This window comes from Apaloderma vittatum, unplaced genomic scaffold, assembly GCF_000703405.1.
Source record: "Apaloderma vittatum isolate BGI_N311 unplaced genomic scaffold, ASM70340v1 scaffold3983, whole genome shotgun sequence".
NCBI lineage: Eukaryota > Metazoa > Chordata > Aves > Trogoniformes > Trogonidae > Apaloderma > Apaloderma vittatum.
This window is the reverse complement of record NW_009706243.1, coordinates 5,752-25,627: the sequence shown is the minus strand read 5'-3', so window position 1 is coordinate 25,627 and position 19,876 is coordinate 5,752. Positions and strand designations below refer to the sequence as shown.

At 41.3% G+C, this 19,876-nt stretch overlaps 1 protein-coding gene across 1 annotated transcript in view; it reads left to right on the top strand.

Annotated features, from left to right (window-relative positions):
* Positions 1–1,158: 1,158 nt before the first annotated feature.
* The window catches only part of GRAMD1C (GRAM domain containing 1C), a gene marked incomplete at its 5' end in the record, with an annotated part of 23,728 nt that continues 5,010 nt past the window's right edge, over positions 1,159–19,876 (top strand). Inside the window, 8 exons of the mRNA XM_009865695.1 lie at positions 1,159–1,277; positions 2,431–2,551; positions 6,454–6,616; positions 14,872–15,018; positions 15,838–15,956; positions 17,091–17,233; positions 18,926–19,029; positions 19,754–19,876. The exon at positions 19,754–19,876 is cut by the window's right edge and continues 72 nt beyond it. Of these exons, the coding sequence (XP_009863997.1) occupies positions 1,159–1,277; positions 2,431–2,551; positions 6,454–6,616; positions 14,872–15,018; positions 15,838–15,956; positions 17,091–17,233; positions 18,926–19,029; positions 19,754–19,876 (1,039 nt within the window). The remainder of the gene's footprint in view (positions 1,278–2,430; positions 2,552–6,453; positions 6,617–14,871; positions 15,019–15,837; positions 15,957–17,090; positions 17,234–18,925; positions 19,030–19,753) is intronic.

The window sequence follows — 19,876 nt, the reverse complement described above, 5'->3', positions numbered from 1 at the left end:
GGCAGGCCCGGGAGAAGCGGAGGGTCGTGCATTTCTGTTCCTGCTTCTGGGTCAGGTCTTTTATGTCTTGTCTGAAATTGCGGGTAGTGTAACACTCGACAGGTGGAGCAAGGAGGTGGAGGGGGATCGTTTAAAAGAACTTTAAATAATGCATGGTTGTTTAATGCGATCATTTCATGCAAATAGTAAGCAGTACTTGTGTTACTGCCTCGTTAGCACGGGTCTGTTCCCTTGATCAATATGGATTGTGTGGCTGAGGCACATTTTCCAGTGTGGTGTCTCCTTTTTTAAGATTGCAGGTATTGCTCTCTGAGCTCTGCTAAATCCCAGAACCTTATTTCTTTTCTGTCTCTTTTCTTTCTTTTTATTTTCCATTTACAGCTGAAGTGGACTTTGACACTAGTTGCTTACATTGCCAATGCGAGTTTGTCATTCTACTTTCACTTCCTAACTTTCCTGACGATCTGAGAAAACTTAAATATATCCCAGTAGCTGTGGGAATTCGTGGAGCAGGGCAGAGATATTAGAGAAAGAGTGGCTAGTGGTGAGTCAAGATAATAGTGTTGCTGAGCAAAGGCAACTGTTTTTCATAAATGGAGTTCTAGCGTTGTTCCAAAGTGAGGACCTCCTGTTCTGTCTTCACAAAGCGAACTGCTCGCCAACCTAGACATCACTGTCCGTAGCGACCGAAACACTAGCCTGTCTCTGTTTATAAAGCACTCTGAGCATCCTGAGGGATCAGGCATGTATCTATTAAGCAGTTTGTCCAAGATGAAAGAGAGAGTCTGTTTACTAGTTACTGCTTTTGTGTCAGATCGAGTGAAATTCAAGAGGGAGCTCCCTTGAGGGTGTTTGTGAGAACACTGGTCACGTGTGAAGAAGCAAGTAGTGGCCACGAGTGGGTGTTTTCTTGAAATAATAGTTTTTTGCATGTCTGGTGTTTAACGATTGAAGAGTGATGGGTTAGGAATATGGAGTAGGTGGGAGTACAGTTCCCCAAAATGTTGAAATGCAGTCTTGAAATGTGATACCTAAATGCTTTCAGTCCCTGTCAGAATTGAGGTTAAAGGCTGTGGCGTAATTCAAACTTCTTACTGTTTTACCTCCTGTGCCTTACTGTCCCATACCGTAGTTCTTGACTAGCTCACTCTCTTTCAGAGGCTGACAAAACAGGAATTCTGGCAGCTGGTGCACCAGAGCTATGGCTCTGAGCTGGGCCTGAACAGTGAGGAGATGGAGAGCTTCCACTCGTCGTCTGAGGACAATGGGCAGACCCGGTAAGGGGAGGCTATAAAGCTTATTGAAATACTCGGGGAGAAACAGCGTCCTCTTTCTTAGTAGAAATTCTTTTCCCAAAGTGCGGATGGAGCCTTACTGGAAAGGTTAAACCTACAGTAAAAGGATGTAAGGAGCAGAACTGTGTAAGCTGAGCTTGCATATAGTCTTAGTTTTCTTCATTGTCTACAATAATAGGAGCACAGCTGAGGTCCCTTCGAGGAGGGAGATAAGAAGACCTAGTTCTCCCTGGATCTGCTTGGGGATATCAGCAGGACAGCTTAAATAGCAGCCTTTTCTCCTGGTGGCATCTAATCAGGATCTGTATGTCCTTCAGCAGTATGGAAGGACTCAGTGGAGTGGAGCCATATATGATGTTCTTTTTTTTTTTTTTTTTTTTCTTCTCTCTCTTCTATGGAGGGTGAAACTCTTCTTTTGCTTTGTACTCCTGATGTCTGAGGTCTTAGCTTATGTTTTTGTATTGTTCTCAGCTTGAATAGGAAGCTGGAACAATCTGAATATACGTAGGTTTTTTGAAATAGTTGCATTGAATTTTTATTTTTCCTGGAACAAATGTGAACTTATGAGCTGTCAGTGTCAAACTAATAACAAGACTTCTATTTTTCCATCTCTATGTAAATAAGTATGATTCTACAAAACTGAACAATGTAACTTATGTCTCCTTTCAATCCTGTGTTATTTATGTTTCTTAAAAAAAAAATTTAAAAAGCCTTCAGTTTACTACAAGCTTCAAAAGGTGTCCTATTTAGTATTTTCTACCTTTTTTTTTTTCTGTAAAAATGCACTTCTGTGCAACTCTGGAATAAGGAATGCGGGAAAAGAATTCTGGACTCGAACTTTTTCTTAAAAGATTTTCTTGCTAAATGTGTTCTAAGCTATCTCTGTTGTTTTCTCTGATTTACCAGTGCTTGGCTTTACTAACCTTGTGGCCAGAAGCTGAATCTTCTGAGAGGTGGCTAGAGTGAGGAAAATGATTTTAGAGATTAATGAGCCAGATATGGGAAGAATGAGTTGGTAGTTTTTCATATTAGCTGAACAGCCATGGTTTGAATGCAAAAATCACACTTGAGAAGCTTTCTCAGATCTTTCAGCACTTCTGTCTTCAAAAATCCCTTACTTTTTTGCCTTGAACAGATCCAGCATTTGTGGAGATCCTGGAGAAGGGGATGAAAAACTACCGAAAACAATTAGTTTAGTTCGGGAACCTGCACTTCAAATGGAAGGAGAGTCACCCAGTAGTCATACGTTGCCAGGAGTAAGTGCTGACACAGCCTTTCTTGCTATTTGTAACTGCTTAACTTGTGTATCTGTAAGCACAGGATGCATGGGGATTGTAACCTCCAAAGAAGCCTTTGAGAATTCATAATAGCCTAGGAGGTTTTCACATCAGAAATTTAATATGAGTGTCTTCAGGCTTTGGGAATATTTCTTGAATTTGGAAATAATCAAAATTCTGTATAAGATAATATCATTGGTGGGAGTTTCAACAGTGTCCTAACACTGATTCACTGCATAATCTGGCTAGAATGCTGAGGTTTATGCCCTGGTCTTTTTTTGTTGTTGTTTAAAAACAATTAGCTGTGTTTTATCCACCTTCCTAGAGACTATTTGCATTTCTATCCAAGTGCTTTATGAAAGTAATACTTCTGTTCCCCTCAATGCTTGTGCTGTGCATTGTTATAAATATCTAATTTTATACTTCTCTGTCTCCTGTACATGAAATTTATTAGAGAGTAGTTGTGCTGCATTTTCCTTGCCTTCAAAAGTTGGTTAATCTGCTGTTGTGAATATATGAAACTTTTTTTTTTATTTATATTAGTGCAAACATTTCAGAAGTAGACTGAAAAACCCTACATTTCACGTAATAAAGATGAGTTTTCCCTTAATGCCTTGAGTTAATACAACTGAACAAGCATGAGGGCTTCACTGGTGGTGATGTATGAAACTGAATGTATTTAGCTCGTTGGGAGGACAAGTGCATTAGTAGCAATATCTGAGTTGTTCACAGTGTCTAGCATGCTTACTGGGACACGTGAGTGTAGCTGTAGTCCTAAAAAGTTACAGGCTTTTTCTCTTGATTAATAGGTACCCCAAGGGAAAGATCTTGGAAAAGCAAATAAAGCACTAAAGCAGTTCTTATAAATAAACTTTATTAGGGTTGGGTTACTAGTTGTTATTTCTGCTTTGGAAAACTTAGGGAGGGAATAAAGATGACTGTAATAATTTTTTGTCACTTGCTAAAACTCATCTGGAGGTTAAGCAGGCTCTAAGTAGTTTTCCCCAGATCCAAATTAATGGCTAGAGACTCCTACCTAGCAAACAATGCCAGTATTTGTCAGATGTTATACGCTTAGTTAATTGAGTGATGGGTATCCCTTGTGTAATACCTGGTGGTATAAATCAAAGTTTTTGGAGAGCTGTGTGGGAGGCCTGTGGATGTTGCTGGAATTTGGGCTCATTAGGATAACTAAACATCTATCTAGGTAGCCTTGGTTTGGACTTGTAAGTCTGATTTGAACAAGAACAATCCACTTAAAAAAATTGCTCTGCCTGGAAAAGAGATTTTGTTTACATATTGGGTGCCACACCCAGAGGTGTCTCTTGCAGGTGCTAAATCTAACTGGGCGTGTTCGTAAACAGTAATGCCTGGGAATTTGGTCTGTATGCAAGGAAGAAAAGCTAGGATTCTCTCTTGAATAAAAACTACCTTTAAAAAGTCTTTTAATTGTAACGTAAAAGTGCAAGCTTGATAAATGTGTAACTAAACTGTTTAGCATACTGTTTCGGTGTAACTAAAATACATAACGATGGTGCTCAGCTGTATGTGTCACTTGGTATTTCTCAAGAAAGTCGACACTTGCTCCAGAGCCCCAGGATTACAGCCAATTTTGTAGAAGCACAGGGACAATAAGAGGAAGTAGTAGTGCTTAGAACATGTTTATCAAAAGCTGTTGCACTGATGACACAAAACACAGTTAATCACCTTCTGAAGACTGGAGGGAAACAGGCTTAACCTCTCCTTTACTTCTCTGGTAGCCAAAACAGGTAGCCAAAAGGTCTCTTCAGAGGAAGATCTGAACTAATGAAGGCATTGGCTGTGGTACTTGGCCTGTCTCGGGAAAAATATAGTCAATAGCTGTAGTGGATTAAAGAAAGTCTGTGTGTAACACTAGTCATGGCTTGTCTGCTTCTCTTAAGTGTGCAGTTCATCTCAGTGTGGGAATTGCCTTATTGTCTGTGTTTTCAACCGTTACTTCCCTCTGCATCATGTAAGGAAGCCTTTGACTCCCAGAGCCTGCTGTTCACAGGTTAAAAAACAGAAGAGCTGTGGCACAGGGCTTAGCGGTACTGGACTAGCTCGTAAGATAAATGTGCATAAGGAAGAAATAATCCATCTTTAATTTCAGCTGACACTTAAGCTGAACCTTTCTTAAGAACCTTACTCATTAGTGTGACTAAAAAAGCAAAAACAGCAAAACCCACAAATGCCACCTGCTGCTTACCTCCCCACCCAAAAGGAAAGCAACCCCCAAAAATCAAGAAAACTGATCAGTTATTCGAAGAGCCCCCAGCATGAATCTCCTCTTCCCTGGCATCACAAAAGGTTGTTTTTTGTAGGAACTATTACGCTTGTCTTCTGACTTGAGCCTGACTTTCCTGTTCTGCTCATGGCGTAGTGGTCTGATTTTATGCTTCTGATGGGAACTCTGCTTATTCACCAGATCCCTAACTATCATCAAAATGATACAGGAGTTCCTTGGATTTGTGCTGAATCTGTTTGTCAATTTTCAGACTGTTTTACAATTAACTCCTTTTTGATTTCCATTGGTATTGGTAGAGTATTTTGACTTGGAAATACTGGTTCTGTCCTAGTTCCTGTTGTGTGACTGAGTATAACTTGAGCATGGTACCTCCTTTCAACAGGAGTATTTGTTAATCTGCTTTTCTGATGCAGTCGGTTGGTTGGTTTGTTTCGACCTTGAGAGGATATTTTTGCCTGCAATCAAATTCATGCCTATCCCTGTTTTCCAGCCGAGCACCTTCTGCTAATGGCCTTCAGTGGTCTTAATTTTGAAGAAAGCCAACAAGTACAGGAAGTACATGATGACTATTCAAGTAGGGGATGCTCTAGCTTTTTTGAATCAGTGCTGAGTAATCTTTAGAGATGATGGTATTGCAAATGAATTGGGACTAATCAGTTGTGGAGGCCTGATCTTATTTATTATAGTCTGTGTACTACTGCATGTGGGGTGTTGTAGTACTGCTGATCCCAGCTGTTTCACTGGAGGCAGTGAAAGCTTTGAGTAGATGTTTAGAATGAAAAATGATTTGAAGCTAGTAGCCAAGCTTTTTGGGTGGCATTGAGATGTGCAAACCTTGTACATACAGTTTCACTAGAAATTCCTTCTTGAAGTGTGCAATGGAGTGTAATATTAGCTGCTAGGTGTTACAGTTTAAGGTTAAGAGCTGCATCACTGATTCATTGACTGGTGTTTTGATGGATTTTCTGCTTCTGCCCTGGAGGTGGCAAATTATAGTCCATTGCTTTGTTTCTGAGAAGTAACATTTTATAGGTAGGATGACTCTAGATGGTGTTTTAAACCCTTTATTTATTTATTTGTTTGTTTTGTGAAAGGATAATGGAGCCCTACAAAATAAGAACTCCTTTCAAATACATAATTGGAAGTATCTCATCTTACTGAAGAAGGGAGGCCCTGCTTATTTCATTGCACTTTCCCTCGAGATTGTTGGACTCCTTGCTAAAGTGACAGGTTAAAAAAGTAACCTGGTCAATAAAAAGTAAATAATCTGTATTTGGTTGATGACTTCATAAATGTTGATGCTGATGCAGGGACAGTTTGGTGGGTGCAAGGGGACTGGATGGAGACTAAACTGTCCCTTTTAAGGCAGCTCTTGGTATAGCAGAACAGACAAGGAAGTCTGAAGTACAGAGGGAGGGAAGTTGGCTGAGATAGGGGAATAAGGGAGAAATCAGTGCTTGACTGTGTGGTATTTGAGCAAATAGAACCTGTGGTTTCCTTTATGTGCCTTCTTTTTTGAAAGTAACTGGTTTTGGTGTTTGGTTTTGGTTTTTTTTAAATGGTCTGTGATTACTGGTGGATTATTTTTTTTTTTTTTTCCTCTTGTTTGTTTCAGATGGAGGAGTCCCCAAGTGAGAAGCAAGTAAAGAGGAGTCCTCTTCCATCTCCAGAAAGAAAAGCTGTTAAACTAGTCAGGAGCAGGTCTTTAGAAAAGTCCTTGGACCTGAATGAGAATGAAAATCTTCTAGAGAAGAGCAGTGCCTCAGATAGTGAAGAAGGTAAATATATTAGCACTTGCGATCTGGAAGACAACCTGACTCTGGTTTTCCATTTCACTTGTGGAGCAAGTTAGAGAACTTTCTGATCTTATGAAATTTGTGTGCTCATTTGTTTTAGAGAATTGCAGCAAAACCATCTTTGTATCTTGGTTTCTGGGGAAAGAAAAAAAGTTGTTGGGAGTGTTTAGAGCAAAAACAAATTGTGGTTTTGCTTTTTTCTTCTTTGGTGGGTAAAGAGTTGCTAGCAGCTTAAAGTGGGGTTGAAACAATTTGACTGTGGTGGTGGTGTTCACTTCCCATGTTCTCACAGGTATTTCAAGTACTTTTCTTTCCTTTGTGTTCACTTCTTGTGAACTGAGGGGAGACATTTCAGACTGTTTTCCAGTTTTTGAAAAATTTCCCCCACCCTCCCCATCTCCCCTTTCTTTACACTTACTTTCTTAAGGCATATGGGCTTGAATATTATTGATGGAGTAAACTGAGGAACTCGCCAAAAGTTCAGGCAAGATAACTTCCCAGCTTTTGGGAGTGTATTGTGCATATTTTGAATCTGGTCTGAAGATAAAAAACCTTAGTGTGTCTTGGAGCAGATTGCACTTTAAAGCAGACCCACAACAGAGTTAGTATCTTAGTGGAACCTAATATGCCATCCTCATAACTCATACCTCATTATCCAGTACAAGATGAGAAGAAACTTGGATACCACAGCAGTGTGGAGATTGTAACTTGTCTGTTCTGTGCTTCCTTTCCTCTTTTCACTGTAGGAGAGAAAAGCATAGCTCTGTCTCACAGTGGTTTTGGTACAGATGGTTTTGCTATGTCCGGCAGAGAGAGTAAGGCCAGAACGTGCCTTCTAAGCAGTCTGGATGACAGTGAGACTTGTGCAGAGGTCTGTGCGTGCTTGTTCCAAGGTCCCACAGTAGCCCTGAACAAGTTATTGCTCTCTAAGGTGACTTATCATCCAGAAGGGCTGTAGTAGTTCAAACAGCTTGCTGAAGTTGTGGTGGATGTTCTGTGAAATACCCCAATCTTGGGCTTTGTGCATACCTCATTTTATTTTAAGAGGGCCTACTAGAAAGCTGGTGAGGGGCTTTTTAGGATGTCAGATAGTGATAGGACTAGAGAAAATGGATTTAAGCTGGAGATGGATCGGTTCAGGTTGGACGTTAGGAAGAAGTTCTTCCCCATGAGGGTGGTGAGACACTGGCACAGGTTGCCCAGAGAGGGGGTGGAAGCCCCATCCCTGGAAGTTTTTAAGGCCAGGCTGGATGGGGCTCTGAGCAGCCTCATCTAGTGGGGGATGTCCCTGCCCAGGGCGGGGGGGGGTTGGAACTAGATGATCTTTAAGGTCCCTTCCAACCCTGACAATTCTATGATTCTATGATTTACTGTCTGAGCTGTTTCCAAAGTTTTATGGTGGTGTGCAAATGAAAGGCAGAAAAGCTTGACAGTAGTAGTGTGCTCAGTAGCAGCTGAATATTTCTTTAATGTGCAGAGACATAACTTCTTTCATCACCTGTTGACTGGAATAGAACAGTTTCATTGAGGTCAGTTCTTAATCTGGTTGAGAAACGTTGCATCTCATCCTTTCAAACAGAGATGGCAGCTGAAGTTACTTACAGGTGTCATTATGTTGTGATCACTGAAGTGTCCAGGAAAGCTTTCAAGGTCATGGATTGAATTGGCTGCCTCTAAGTTGTGATTGTTGCCTGAGGATACACTTTACATTCAAGTAACTTTCCACTTGTGTACCCATACTGCTTCTGTATTTGCTCGAGGTTGGATTCAACTTGACGCATGTGAGGTTATATAATTTTTTTTGTCAATATACCTATTTGAACAGGCTACTGTTTCTGCCATACTCCTACACACTTAACAAGCTTCACAAATTAATTGTTTACTCTGTCACGGTTGTATCTCTTAGAGCAGGAGAAAGTTTTGGCCTTCAGAAGTTTTAGATATCTTGCAGTTTTCCTATCCTTATAGTCTTATGATAGAATTGTCAGGGTTGGAAGACACCTCAAAGATCATCTGGTTCCAACCCCCCTGCCATGGGCAGGGACATCTTCCACTAGACCAGGTTGCTCAAGGCTCCATCCAGCCTGGCCTTAAACACTTCCAGAGATGGGGCATCCACAGCCTCCCTGGGCAACCTGTTCCAGTGCCTCAGCACCCTCAGGGTAAAGAACTTCTTCCTTATATCTAGTCTAAACCTACGCTCTTCTGGCTTCCACCCATTACTCCCTGTCCTATCACTAGAGGCCCTTGTAAAAAGTCACTCCTCAGCCTTCTTGTAGGCCCCCTTCAGGTACTGGAAGGCTGCTATAAGGTCTTCCCAGAGTCTTCTCTTTTCCAGGCTGAACAAGGCAGACTCTCTCAGCCTGCCCTCATAGGAGAGGTGTTTTTGCTCTCTGAGCATCTTCTTAGCCATCCTCTGGACTCGTTCCAATAGCTCCATGTCTTTCTTGTGTTGGGGGTTGCAAAGCTGGATGCAGTATTCCAGGTCAAGGGCAGAGTAGAGGCGCAGAATCGCCTCCCTCAACCTGCTGGTCACACATCTCTTGATGTATCCAAGGATGTGGTTGGCTTTCTGGGCTGCAGGTGCACACTGTTGGCTCATGTCGATCTTGTCATCCACCAACACGCCCAAATCCTTCTCCCCAGGACTGCTCTTGAACCACTCATTGCCCAGCCTGTATCTATGCTTGGGATTGCCTCAACCCAGGTCTGGAACGTTACACTTGGCCTTGTTAACTTCGTGCGGTTGGCCCGAGCCCATTCCTCCAGCCTGTCAAGGTCCCTCTGGATGGCATCCCTTCCCTCCAGTGCGTTGACTGCACCGCACAACTTTGTGTTGTTGGCAGACTTGCTGAGGGTGCACTTGTTGCCACTGTCTATGTTGCTGACAAAGATGTTAGATAGTACTGGTGCCAGTACTGATCTCTGAGGGATGCCACTCGTCACTGGTCTTCACTTGAACATTGACCCATTGACCGCAACTCCTTGCGTGCAATCTTCCAGCCAGTTCCTTATCCACCAAGTGGTCCATCCAGTAAGTCCATGTCTTTCCAACTTGGAGACTAGGATGTCATGTTGGATGGTGTCAAAGGCCTTGCACAAGTCCGGGTAGGTGACATCAGTTGCTCTTCCCTTGTCAATTGATTCTGTTACTCTGTCATAAAAAGCCACCAGGTTGTCAAGCAGGAATCTCCTTGCATGACTAGTCCCACATCTCTCTTCTATCTCTGGATTATTTTTTTTTTTCCTATGGTAAAGATCTGCAGTGAAACTAATTGACTATAGACCTCTTGTCTTTAATGCTGCTATGTGTCTAAACAATAACAGGAACTATTCTCTGTCATCCCTGCATTGATGATGTTGAGTAAATACAGCATATGGAACTGTAGATGACTCTTTATTAAAATAGAACTGACTTCATGCTGCTTTTCTTATTTCTCCTTCCTTCCCCAAGACTAGTCTTTTCTTATTCAGAGCAGGATTTTGTAGTCCTGCCACATTAATCTTTTCTCTCGGTATCTCTTCATGCTAAGAAATCTTTTTTTCTTCTATTTCTCTGTCTGTTTTCTGTTGCAGTTACCCCATACTCTTACAAGGTGAATTTCTTCATGCGAGAGAAACTAGTTTTCCTATATGGCAAAGGTTTACCCACGTGATTAATTTCTCATGTCCTATGGCTCATTCTCAGGTTGCCCATGGAGGTGTCCTGACAAATAAGGTGAGGGGCAAGACCAAGACTGTTCTCCAGCTCTAGGAATGCCAGAGCCTTAGCAACACTAGTTCCCCTTGCCCTAAGCAAATCTCACATCACTTACTTGGGGAGTGGGGGGTGTGAGTTGTACTATGCACTACTGGCCTATTGACCTGCATCTTGGTGCTTTCGTACAATTTCATAAATTGGAGTATAAATCTTGGGCTGTGAAAAAGTTATGGCTAAGCTAAAAAATAGTATATGCAGTCTTGCTTCTAAATTTCCGAAAACTTCAGGCACAGAATGTGTATTTCTGGAATAGAGCCAACATGTTCTGAATTTCCTCACATGATGTTTGTATGTAGGGTCGTATGTTTAGTTTTTGGTTTTTTTGGCTTCTGTGTTTTGCAATGTCTTCATCAGCATAACATACTTGAAAGAAAGAAGGAGAAGCAGGAAATTGGAAAACAGTCTTTTCTGTTAGAAAGCTTTACTTTATATGAGGACGTGATAAATTCCTGATCTCCTTGCCTAACTTGGCAGGCTTGCTGTATTGTTTCTATTTGTACTAATAACCACCTTAAATGTGTGGTCTGCTGAGAGCAGAACTGTTTGCACTGTAATGCTGTGAGGTGGGTACAGTGGTGAATTGGCTTTTCTTGCCAATTTTTTCCCCTGTGTATGAGATTTTATTTGATTGTATGTTCTTTACAATGTATGTAAAGAGGAGTAGCCATGTTAGCTCGTTGGCATTTTAATCAAAATTGCAGAAATATGTATTTTGCTGAATACATAACTACCAATTATTTGTTGCTTTGGTGTTTGGAGGATGTGAGTTTGAGTCATCTAAAAGCAAAACATATAAGGTCTTGAGGTGGGTTGTGGGTTTGGCTGTTTTCTTGGCTTTTTTTTGTTATTTTTTTACTTTGTGAGCTGGAAGAAGCCAGCATTTTCACAAATGCTTAGGCAGTACTTACCCAAGTTAATTTTGTACTTAAGTGTTTTAAGCTATAGGAGAACTCCCTGATAATGGTTAATATTGCTGATGCAGTCTTTAAATAGATGGTGCCTGGACCATGTTCACTCTAGGACTTGATTTTACTGACTTGATTTCAGGTATATTTGGTTAAAGGCTTCTACCTGCATATTCTTCATATAGTGTGTAATTTTTCCCCATTCCTAGTGCTGTCAAAACCCTCAACAGTGCCAAGATTTGTACAGAGACATTATTTTTTTCCTCCTGATCTTCCCCTAACTCTTGAAGTGGAAAAATCAGCCATCTTAGTCATTTGTTTGTTGGCTCTGCTCTTACTGGTTCAGCTTTCTTAATTTGCTTGTGGTATGTGTTTTGCTTTGTGCTGTTGGTTGTTAATGAGAGTTTTAAAAACTATTTTTTTTCCTGACCCCTTTCCCCTTCTCTAGTTCTTTGTCTCTTCTTGCACTGCAGATGTTTTCAAACCTCTGCAATCACTGCTGCATAATGGTGTTATATTCAAACATTATTTCACAGCTTGCCTTACAGTGATGAAAAAAATGACCTTATGAAGTGCGAGGCAGTAGTGGGGGAGGGAACAGACTTCAGGCTGAACCAGGACACTGTGGAAGACATGTTTACTTCTGGCTTTTTGGGTCCCTAGGGAGCCCCACCTAAAGTCAGAATAATCTCATGTTTGCTTATCAGACAGTAACTCCAATCCCTCTGTAAATGTATTCAGGCTAAGAGAGTTAGTGGTTGATAATTGCATACTGCTGAGGGGTTAGAACAGCATTAAAAGTTAGTAAGTTAAGCTGATATCTAGATACCTGCACAAAATCCCTTTGTTCATAAACACTATTTCTAGGCCATTCCTAGGTAAAATGCTTGATGGTGCTTTACTATGGAGATAATAGAAAGGTAGTTAGGCTTATTTGTGTACTTAACTCTTTGCTGTGCTACTGTTTCTACTAACTGCTTCATCTAGCTTCTCTACAGCTGAGAAGCCCAGATGGAAGTGGCTTTATGCTTGTCGAGCTCTCAGTGTATGCAGCAATTTGCTTCCTCAGATGTGGAACATTCATAGATATGTGCACCTTCCAAACCTCTTGTCTGAAAGATTTCCAGACTTTCTGGAGAACAGGTGTTTGAATGCCAGCATCTAAAGTGTAGATGGGCCTCATACATGAACCCAGTGTCAATTTGGATTTTCTGAAAACACTACTTTATGTGATATCATTTAACATTTTGGTTTTGTTTTGTTTGTTGCAAGAGCAGAGAGGGATCGTAAGTAAAACATATTTCTCAGTAGATACTCTCATGAACTTGGCAATTCATTGGCTATTCCTTGTTAGAGATGTGACTAGATAGAAGTAGTGTAGGTAAATCAACTAATAGGAAACTTTATATAGACCTAGAGATGCTCTTGCTTAAAACTCATTACAAGAAGGACAGACTCCATGCTTGAAGAGTAAAATATCTCAGCAGCAAGGTCTGCACCTTGAGATAATTACATATGGGCTTCATGCATGTTGTACATTGCTGTGGCTTACCAAATTACTGCCCATCAGCAGAAACAGTTGTCCTCAGGTGTTACAGGTGAACATTAAGTTCTGTCATTTAGCCAAGCCTAACTGGGGCAAAGGTAACTTGTATTATCTTGTATTTGCTAAGACATGTACAGATAGCTGTCAAAGCTTGTCTGATGCAGGGTGACTTTGTGTGTCTGGGCCTTTTTTTAAAAACAAAACAAAACTCAGATTTTTTTCTTCAAGTGGTAGTGGATTCCTTGGATGTGTTGAGGTCCAGCTGAGTAAGACTCAACCAGGATAACTGGATTTGAGTTACCTGGTATCTGCCTCCATATGTGTTACGTGATGTGCAGTAGGCAAAGGAGATACCAACATCAGTATCTCAAGCTTCCTGTCTTTTAGCAAAGAGAGACCAAGTGTGGAGTGTGTTCTGAAAGAAGTCTGTAATGTTGAGGTTTTGTTAGCTGAAATCAAACTTACAGCTCACTTGGACTGCATTTTGCTGGAATGAATCTTAGCTCTGAGAGGAAATGCAGTGAACATCAGCTGAAAACTCGGGCTGAATTTCTGGTTTCCCACAGGATGTTTTGGCACAGCAGAATCTGCATTCTGGGTTGTAATGGCTTCTGGTTATACAGGCTGCTCTAAAGGCATGCTTGCCCCTCCTCGTAATTGTATATACTTAAAACTGCATAAGTGAAACGTGGTGTGGTGAGGGAGTCCATCTCTTGTGTACAGCCAGAAACATGGCACTCATGCTTCACTTTTGGGATCTTACACTGAAGCCCGATTGGGTTAAAGAAAACCTTTTTTGGAGGCAGATTTGTAGCAGGAACATTTAGCAGGCTAGAAGCAGCATAAGAGCAGAAGTTTCAGATTCAGGCCTGTGTTTTGTTGAGGACTGTTGTGGTCTTTAGTTGCTGCATTAGCATTTATCCATACAAATTTCTACCAAGCAGCAATCTTTTAAGTGTTGTAACGTTAGCCTATAGGCAGCTTGTGAACTATAGCTTGATACTCGGGCTGCCTTTGCATTGGTGGCTGGCACTGACCTTTGCTAGCTTTGAGTGTTGTTTGTACCCCTTGAAAGGTTAGGTGTCCAGACTTCTGCCATGCCTTCTGCAAGATTTGCTTTCAAACTTTTAGTTTCGCTTTAGTGGTGTTGGGGGGTATTGTTTTTTTTCTTTGTTATTTTTTTTTGAGGAGATTTGTTTCTAAAACATAAGCAGACTGTGCTGGGGCATAGGAAACTGCTTGCCCTCCAGGTTTATAATTCTATCCCTTATGTCTTGCAAGAGTGGCTGAGATGACCACAAAGGTGAGTCATGCCAGCAACCAACACGAAACAGAAATAGCAAAAATCAGTGCTGCACTCACACAATGCTGCTGGGCTTCTTTAGTGGTGTTGTGAAACAGGGGATGGCTGTGAAACATCTTGGTACTGTGAAACATCTTGGTACCCTTTTCAGGAGTGCTAAGTGGAGCATGATACCTCTTGCATTCCTCTTATAAAATAGACATGGAGGGAGGAACAGTTTGGGAAACTGTTTGGGAGTCTACCTGGCTCTTAAGCTGTGGACACTACCAGCATTACAGATGGTAAAAGCAGAATTCTGAAACTAGCCGAAAGGAAGGAGAAAGCTAGTATGGCTTCAGTGTCCTGCTTCCTGTGTATGTGTCTTTTGTACAATAAGTACACAGACTACTGAAAATTATGATAAGTTTTTGTTTTCCCCAATGTAGGATAAATAGAATACTGAAGACAAAACTAAAGAGATTGGGACCATGTGATGTGGATTAATCAGTTCATATTTGCTCAAGAAAATGATGGGGGTGGTGTTGAACATCAGCTCTGGACTTTGCTCCTGAAGACAACCTACCTACCAAATTATGTGCTCCTATCATTTCTGGGTTTCTGAGAGGGAGAAACAAATGCTGATGTAAGCTTGGGAAGGATTTGAGCTGTCTCTAATAAAGCTTAGAATATTAAAATGTTTCTTCATGATACTGTTCTTAATCTGATCTCTTTGCCTTTCCTTAGCAGTGAAGGAGACTGTCTCTGAGAATGATCTCTATGGGAGACTTTTTATAAACAGAGTTTTCCACATCACTGCAGACAAGATGTTTGAAATCCTTTTCACCAATTCTCACTTCATGCAGAGATTTCTCAGTTCCAGGAGTATAGTAGGTAATAGACTCTTCTCCCTTCTGTCTATGTTGCAGACTCTCCTGAAAACTTCAATGGCTGAGAAATGTTAAATAGGACTAAACTGAATTTTAAGTTTCTTGTTGCTTTAAAGGAATTTTGAAACTTTAAAGTTCCATTATGAGACAGAATATTTAAAGCTAGCCTGTTGTTTCTGTGGATCCATATATCGGTCACATCTTGGAGTAAAAACTTCATTTCAGTGCACCACAAAACTGCACCTTATTGCCTGAGTTCTGGGTAGCCTATTAAGCTGATGCATTCTGTGGGGTATTTCTGATTACTTTGTGTCCCAGAAGTAGTGACATGTGTACGTCTGGCACATAGGCAGAATCCTCCAAAATGATACATCCTCTGCATCCTCCTAAATGATACAGGCTTTAATTTTCTGGATGAGTAAATTTTCTTCACTGAGATCATACGAACAGAAAATTAAGTCAAAAAGTGTAATATTTATTCAGTGTCCGCTTGGAATGTAAAGTGGCAAAAGCTTTTGATAATGCTAAGTAAATCTATTCAACTTTTAAGCAGATGGGAAATGACATATTTTCATTTAATTGCTTACTCTTCTCCTCACCCTCAAGTCTCTTTCAGTAGACTCAGGTTCAGCTGCTTTAGTGCCTTACCTTTGTTTATCAGTGAACTACAATATTTGCTTTTCATGCTGAAAACACAACCATTTGGAATCATTTTTCTGTCTCTCTCCCCACCACTGTTCTTAAACTGTTAAGATATGAAACGACAGAGATAATGCCTTTTAAGCAATCTGCATGTGAGATTTTTGCATAATTTCTCATCTAGATGCTGTATCAACCCCTTGGAATAGAGATTCCAGTGGCAATCAGTTGAGGACTTTGACGTACACTGTAACAATTAACAATCCTCTTTTTGGGAAGTTCACAACTGCAACTGAAAAGCAGGTACTCTGTGTGTGTGATTGTGTGTGTGGCGCCCTTTAAAGTGAGGGAGATGTCAGCTCTATGATCTGGCAGAGGTCTGACCGTGTGCTAAGAGTTCAGTGAGCTGAACATAGGTCTGCAGTTTAAATGTAGCATCTCTAAGGGTAGCTTGTCTGCCCTTTTTGCCACTAGTGAGCAAATGCCGACGAAACAGAGAGGCTTTCTGCCTTTACAGGTGGCTGTAAATTTCACAGTGTCTGTGGGGAAAGGTATTTAATACCTCTTATGAATCGGGGGGTGGAAAGATGCAGTGAAATACTTTGTGTCCGCTCCCCAGTATGAGAGAAGGAAAGAGTCCACAGAAAAGACCACAAAGGCAATTAAGGCACTGTGGAGGATCTCATGAGAAATGGCTGAGAGCTGGGACTTCAGCCTGGAGAAGAGAAGGCTTAGGTGTGATCTTACAATGCAATCTTTATGTAAGTGTCTGAAGGGAGGGTGCAAAGATGACTGAGCCAGGCCTTTGCAACCAAAGGCCACATCTTTCATTGGTGCATAGGGACAGGAGCAGGGGTGATAGGTGCAAACTGAAACACAAGTGGTTCCCTCTGAACATCAGGAAACACTTTTTTTACTGTGCTGGTGTGGGGAGTTCTGGAACAGGTTGTCCATCACGGTTGAGGTGTCTCCTTCCTTGAAAAGAGATACTGGAAAGCCATCTGGATACAGCCCTGGGCAACTAGTTCTAGATAGGCCCTTCTTGAGCAGGGTTTTTGGAGAAGATGACCACTAGAGGTGCCTTTCAATCTCAATTATTCTGTAATTCTGCTTTGGGAAAGCTGTTGTAGGTCAGTCTCGAAGAGCTGTGGTCATGAGTCAGTGGCCAGCCTTGTGTCTGGTACTTGAAACGGCAGTGGGGAAGTACTGCTGCAGCTTATGTTGACTCCAGCAGAAGGCATCTTCTCTTTTCCCACCTCGTCTATAGTTGCTATTCTTAACTGATTTTTATTGGGGCTGCTCAGGCTTTCTCCCTGCTCTAGTTCACTTGGAGTTGGTTGATCTAGCCTAAGGAATACAGAGCAAAAAGGAAAAAACAAATATAATTACAAAAATTGGTACCATGAACATGCTTATTTTTATTTTCTGTTATGTTAGATCCTGCATAAGCAGAGCCAGAAAGGTCAGTCTTACCAGGTGGATGCTGAGGTGCTGACCCATGATGTCCCCTACCATGATTATTTCTACACTGTGAACAGATACTGCATCAGCCGCACATCCAGTCACAAATGTCGATTACGGTGAGCCTGAGAGGTGCACAGTGGGAGGCGAGAAGCCAAGGCACATATGTGGCGGGCCGATGAAGTGTGCTTATCAAAAGATCTGCCAACAGCGTGGATAAGGCCGATTTCTCTTGAAGTTGGGTATCTCTTCTGGAAAAATAAGCTCTGTTTATCTCATCACATGTATGCTGCATTTGGATTTCATTAATTCCCCAAGAAGTGAACTTTTATGTTGACTCTCTGAGGTACAGAATTTGTCTCCAAAACTGAACTGGGTTCTGACCAGCCGTGTGTTTTCAAGTGCAGCTGTGTGAGTGGGATACATTGGAACTACCTGAGATGTTTTATTAGAAAGTTTCCAGATATCTTTGCTAAGGGCCTGCAGAGGAAGATAGTTTCACATGAAGGTGCAGTGGAGGTGGAGTGTACCTACTTGTGCAGGGAGGGTACTCAAGTGAATCAGACTCTAATAATAAACTCTACATAGATAGAGGAGTCTTAGAAGGCACTTCTCTTTCCTTCACCTTGAAAAAGCCTGATGGGATCAAGTTCCATGTTTAGTGCATTTGTGTGACTTCTGGACTATGTAATCCTTGGTAGCTTTTGTGCTGTCTTTAAGATATTTTATCTCAAGCTTCATCAGTACTTGGGAAAGATATGCAAGCCTGAATTTTATTCTGTCTTACCTCAGGCTATCAGTGTTGAATACTCTGCTGGGGGTAGAAAGGAAGAAAGGTCACTGAACTTTGATTTTGTTTTTTCTTCTGAGTCATTGTTGCTCTTTGAGGGCTATATTTGTTTTATCTGAGACACATGGCAACCCTAGGGTAGGAGTAAAACCCTAGGTTTCAGTATGGTGCGCAGAGCATGCATGTATAGAACAGAAGGTGCATGGTGGTGTTACAGCTGGCTTTATTGTACTGTGTTTAGAATAGCATCTTTCAAAAAGACTGAGCTATTTTTGTTAGACTGAAAACACAGTGGGCTTTGTGTTGATTTGGGATATTATTTGAAAATGTTGGGGAAAAAAGTGTATTCTAGGATGGTCAGTGTTCTTGACTTAAGAAAAATTACAGCTTATCCTTTTGTGCTTTATGAAGAGATTTGTGATTCATTTAGTTGTTAGAAGCAGCCCTGTAAATGATTCTACTTCAGTTCATTTCTGTTCTGCAAGCTTTATTGATTAGCTTGATCTGGGGAGTGTTACTTCCCCTCTGTCATTCTCATGGAAAGACTGATTTTAATTTCTGTCTACTGAGGATAGGATCTGAGCACTTGGTGCATGAGCAGGGATAATGAATTTCACCTGCAGCCATTGCAGTGCCCGTGTAATACATCATGTGTACACATACAGACTAAAAAGCAGAACTTCATGATCTGAAAGCCTAAAGCCTATTTCAAATGTATGCTAAAATGAGAACACTTCAGAGGAGAGGTTTTCTGCTAGTCTGAGTCTGAAGGAAAACACTTTAAAATGTTTGCCATAATTTGGACATTCTGATCTCCTGAGGCTTTAGCTAGGTATGTGGTCTTTGCTACTGTCTGTCTCTTGCCTTCTGTGCAAGTGCTGCCTGGGTGGAAAGCCAGGTTAGTTCCACTTGGTATTTCAGGTGATGAACATAAGCTAGAGGCCTGCTTCTGATAAGGGGTTTCCACTATCACAGTGCTACCTAAAAGAGCACTCTTTCACTATTGTATTCTGTTTATTAGGGTTTCTGCAGAAGTGAAGTACAAAAAGCAGCCTTGGGGCCTTGTCAAGTCTGTAATTGAGAAGAATACCTGGGGAGGAATACAGGAAAACTTCAAACAACTTGGTGAGGCATTTTTTTCTTTATGCTGGAGGAAGGAGGCTACCTTCCCTGCGTATGCTTTCATGCCTGTCAAACTTGATTCCTTAAGGAATGGTTTGAAAAGAAGGCAACATTAAAGGATTCTCAAAGTCAGAAGTTCCTGTCATCAATATATCTCCCGATTCCAGGGTGCAAAAGAAACCTTGGAGCTTAACGCTAACAAGGAGCTCTTGTACACCATGTCATGATTCTTTCTGAAGGAGCGTCAGAAAAACTGTTGCTCTGAACGACATGTGCCTTCTCTTCAAGTATTTCCTGGGTTGTGGGTGTGAAGAGAGAGGCAGTGGCACTTGGCAGACTCCCTGGCTATGTCTGTTAACAGCCTGGCCAGTCACGGCTGCGGGCTCATAGCCTAACACAATTCCAAGTCACAGCCTAACAGTGTCTTGAAGTGCTGCTCCAACCGCTGTCTAACGTAGGGTTAAACAACCTTGCATAGGCTGAATGTACGCCATATCTGCAAAGTGTACTAAGTGTCCTCTAGCAAATAAGTTGGGTAATACAGGTAAAGGTGTAGTTCGTGTCAATTACCTGCTTTCAGTTCATGTACTAGAAGGTGAGTTTATTCTTCTCATTGCCACCCCTCTGTATCTCAAAATCTTAGTCTTCAGAGCTAGGCTTTTCAGCTTTCCTTTTGAAAGTTCAGTATCTTTTCTTTTTTTTTTTTCTTTTTTTTTTTCCACTGCAGAATCTGATCTCCTAATGGAGGAATATGCAATTAATCAGTCCATAGAGGATTCTGGAAAAATAGTTGCCCTGAGACGAAGACGACGCACTTTACACCGGAGCCTGGCAGAATCACTTCCCAAAC